A 4,422-nucleotide genomic window follows, 5' to 3' on the forward strand; every position below is an offset into this window, starting at 1 on the left:
AAAAAAAAAAAAGTATAGTACAACAATCCAAAAAAAATGACTATTTTCATTTAGATTTTTACATAATATTGAAAGTTCCTTGGGTGTATTTTTGCATAATTATTTATTGAACATTTATACAGGCTACTTTTGAACATTCATTTAAGTAGGTTGCATAAGTAAATTTGTCTTTATAAAGAAAAGAAATTGAGTTCATTATGAAAAGTTGTTGGCTGTATTTCAAGCAATCCATTATAACTTCAACCTAATATTCCCCTCTTGGCAGAATACATATCCTAATATTAATTTTTGGAATTGAATCTTTTTCGTGCCTTCTTCTTATTCATATGAAACTCTAGTAAATGAGCAGTATCTGGACGGGAAGAAAAACAAAACAGAGCTCCAAATTGGGTTTCCACTTTTAAGGTCCAACCTTGCAGAGAAGATGAGAGAATCAAGAGGAAAGAACTCAATCGAGAGTTTTTTTCTCGTCATCATTGAGGATTATCAATAAGATGTCAAATGCTATAGAAACTCTCAGGTGAAGCCTTGGGCATTTATGCTTTAAAATAAAAACATGGAGATTTACTCCAAGTACATCTGCAGGGGATTCTGACATTTGTCATCATGCCACATTTGGATCTCCTTGAACAACAACTTCCCATTGACACCTTCATGCAAACCTTACACTAATCTTCAAAAAGGAATACAAAATGTATCATAAGCTTGAATTTTCATTGGAATCCTAATGATTTTCTAGAGGACTTTGTTCATGAATTTTCACACAAGACAAGTTTAACAATCTCTAAGAGATTAAGGTGAGTAAGCTTGAGGAAACAACCATGCAGGGCCACAGATAAAATGATAGGAACAGAAAGTTATCAAAATAGAAGAATTGAGTGGGTTTATCTGCAAGGAAGACATGAGGGGTGTTAGAAATAATAGACTGACATTGAACAAGAAAGCTACGTAACTGGTAAAACAAACTATTTATATTTAGAATCTAGTTAGTAATAGAGAATGTTGTTAATCATTGAAGACTATGGGCTAGGAAAGCTTCTTGTATGTGAAACATAGATTTCATGCTCCACATGAGAGTGAAAACTTAGAGACACCTGTGATCTTTTTTGTCATGGGTTTGTAGGAGTGAGTGAGAGTTACTGTGTATTAAAATAATCAGATATTCCAGGGTAATTGAGCATTCCTTAAATCTTCTTTCCTTAAAATCAAAAGCCAAAACCAAAATCAAACCAACCAAACCAACCAAACATAAAAAAAAAAAAGTATCTCATGCATCATGATATATCCTCTGATTAGTGCCTTAGGGTATCTTAGGCATCCTTGTGATTCTACTTCATGAAGACAATAAACAACGATCAAAAATAGTTAATGAGTGTCCATCAAAACGGGAAAATTAGAATCTCCTCATCTTTAGCTACATAGTTTAGACATGACATTACATTACTTCATGAAATAAAGGTGGATATTTATTTGCCCTCACTAATTGGTTTTATTGATCTAAAAGTAGTTTTTAATAGATCTAATGACATACAATTTTAATTGGAAAAATTTGTGCAAATTGTTAACCCTAGAATATTAACTTTTAATATCAAAAGGTTTGTTCATGATGCATAGAGATACTTATGCAAAGGTTGGTTGATTATGTGCTTCCCAAGATGTCAAGTCTTACCTGAAACTGATAATGTAGGCTCTCTGACCCATTTTCCCCACATTTCGCTACAAGTTCAAGGTGGGATGTTGATTGACTTGGGTACATACAGCATCTCTGAGGGTGCTTTTCTAGTCTGTTTCCCTGTCCATGTCTTCCTACAGGTTTCAGTGAACAATTAATCCTCCTTTTCTGATTTTATATCTCGTGGGAGAGTTGATCATTAAGCATGTCTATAGAACATCATAAAAAGGAAAAAAGATCCTGACAAATATTCTTCTAGAAGACAGGAGAGCAAGTGAGGAAATGGAGAACTAACTTGCTGATTCACTGATGCCTCACGATTCAAAATTTTTCTAGTGACTTTTCTAGATCCCTGGATTTTCTGGTTGTATTATATTGCTGTGGAGAGATACCATAACCACAAAAACTCTCCCAAAGAAAACCTTTATTTGGGACCTGCTTAGTGTTTAGTTCATTATCTTCATATTGTGGAGCATGGCTGCACCAAGACAGACATGAGAGATGAGAGTTTGGAATCTGGATCAGCAAGTGACCAGAAAATAGAAATACTGGGCCTGGATTGGGCTTTTAAAACCTCAGAGTCTAATGCAGTGACACACTTTCCAGAAAGGCCACAACTCTAAATCCTATCAAATAGGGTTTCTTACTAAGAAATATATTTAAAAATATGAAACTGTGTGATCCATTCTTATTCAAACAAGCACAGTAGGCATAGCACTAACCAGAAAAAAAGTGCCAAGCACTAAATTTCATGTAGTGTTTGGCAACACTTAAATGTAAAAGTGTTTCCTTTTTGGTTTCATTGTGTATAGATTTTGCTTGATGCAGTGTTCTTCTGTGCAGTCAGGTCTGCTCATAAGCCCAAGGTCCTCTTTGTGTAGGAGGATAAAAGTCAAACAACTGATTCTGAAAAATCTTTCTTGAAAAATTACAACATATGAAAAATGTGCTAAATAAACCTTAATATCTTGACTTCCTATGATGGTGGCACTTTCTCCTATGGATTTCATACCAACACCTTATAATAGAAAATTGAATATAAACTATTACATAATTATTCCTGTTCTTATTAAGTGTAATTTAAATTTAATTAAACTGCAATTTAAATTTATATATAATTGACAATACACATATTTTAAATTATTGGTCTTTATTTAGAATATATATTTTCTTTATGATTTTAATTATTTATATTAAGGTACACACAAATAGATTCATAGACAGACAGACAGACAAATAGATGATAGATAGATAAATAGATAGATAGATAGATAGATAGATAGATAGAGAGATAGAGAGATAGAGAGATAGAGAGATAGAGAGATAGAGAGATAGATAGATGATAGATATAAGAAAAATAAATGTTCATTTATTAGTTCTCTGTTGCCTTCTTGGTTTCTTTATTAGTGGAGTGCAAATGACATTGTAAAGCAGAACACCCTGTGTGGACTATGCAATCAAACCACTGGCCACAGTTTATTTCTAGGAGGAAGTAGCTAGACCCTAAGGACTTAGAGGGTTTTTGTTCTAGTCTGTATCACTGTGTGGGTAGGTTACTACTCCACTGCTGGCAGTAATAAATGGCAGCATCTTCAGCCTCCATGCTGCTGATCGTGAGAGAATAAGAAGTCCCAGACCCACTGCCACTGAAACGACCTGGGACTCCAGAAGCCAGGTTGGATGTGCCATAAATCCAGAGTTTGGGAGAAGTGCCTGGCTTCTGCTGGTACCAGTGCAAGTAGCCGGAACTTACACTTGAGCTGGCACTGCAGGTCATAGTGACCTTCTCCCCTGGAGATGCAGACATGATTGCTGGAGACTGGGTGAGAATAATTTGTCCTCTGGACATTATGACTAGAAAAAAACAAAATAGAGAGAGAGGGATTAGTAAAAATAGAGATACAAAAATAATTTTTTCCATACAACATTCAGATGTAAGAAAAAGAAAAAAAACTGTATTTTAGACTCAAATTCCCCAGGGAAAATAATTTTGGTTGGATTCTGATCTCAAATTCCCTTACTTCTGTTACCTGAGGCACTGATTAGCAAGAAGCTGAAAATCTGCACTTGAAAATCCATTTTGTCTTTGAATTTTGGTCCCTAGCTAATTACTGCTNTTCTCATAAGTACTTTGCTTTAAAACAACTGTGAGATATTTGTGGTTACTGAAAATGAAATATGCAAATAGCAAGACACAGTCTAGTCAGTTCTTGGCTTATAAACACATGGGAGAATACGGGCTGTATGTTCATGAAGATGCACTCATCTAAAACTACTCTGAATAATCACCATTCTCAGTATTTCATGTGCCCTGAAACTGTTTAATTCCTATTCTATTTATTATCTGTGAGAATCTGAGAGCACTTAACAAATAAATTACATTTATTTATAAAGATCAACAGCCCCCGAGTCTGCAAATTTAAGTCTAAGCTTAGTCAAACATTTTACTTATAGCAAAGACTGAGGGAATGGGGAAGGACTTGAATGAGTGGGTACTGGGAGGAGAAGGTGGAAAATATAGTGTTGAAAAGTGAATAAAACAAATTATTTAAAAATTGTTTTAATTTACCTTAGGTAAAGTTTTATTTATCTTCCTATAATGTTAAAATCTGCATAGCCATGATGAAGCATTCCTATGTCTCTAGATCTTAGGAATGATTTATCATTCCTCCCTTCATGAAAGACTTCTTCCATTTTTTAATCAACTATTATGAAAAAAAACTGAGAGGTATTGAGAGATACTGACCTAA

General features: G+C 34.3%; 1 gene segment (V, D, J or C); it reads right to left on the minus strand.

Moving 5' to 3' along the window:
- Window positions 1–3,209: 3,209 nt before the first annotated feature.
- LOC110289241 lies at window positions 3,210–3,779 on the minus strand. The segment is given in 2 exon segments: window positions 3,210–3,526; window positions 3,703–3,779. Coding segments are annotated over 2 exon segments (366 nt in total).
- Between the last annotated feature and the right edge of the window lie 643 nt (window positions 3,780–4,422).

Source organism: Mus caroli, unplaced genomic scaffold (genome assembly GCF_900094665.2).
Source record: "Mus caroli unplaced genomic scaffold, CAROLI_EIJ_v1.1 scaffold_12840_1, whole genome shotgun sequence".
Classification (NCBI taxonomy): domain Eukaryota; kingdom Metazoa; phylum Chordata; class Mammalia; order Rodentia; family Muridae; genus Mus; species Mus caroli.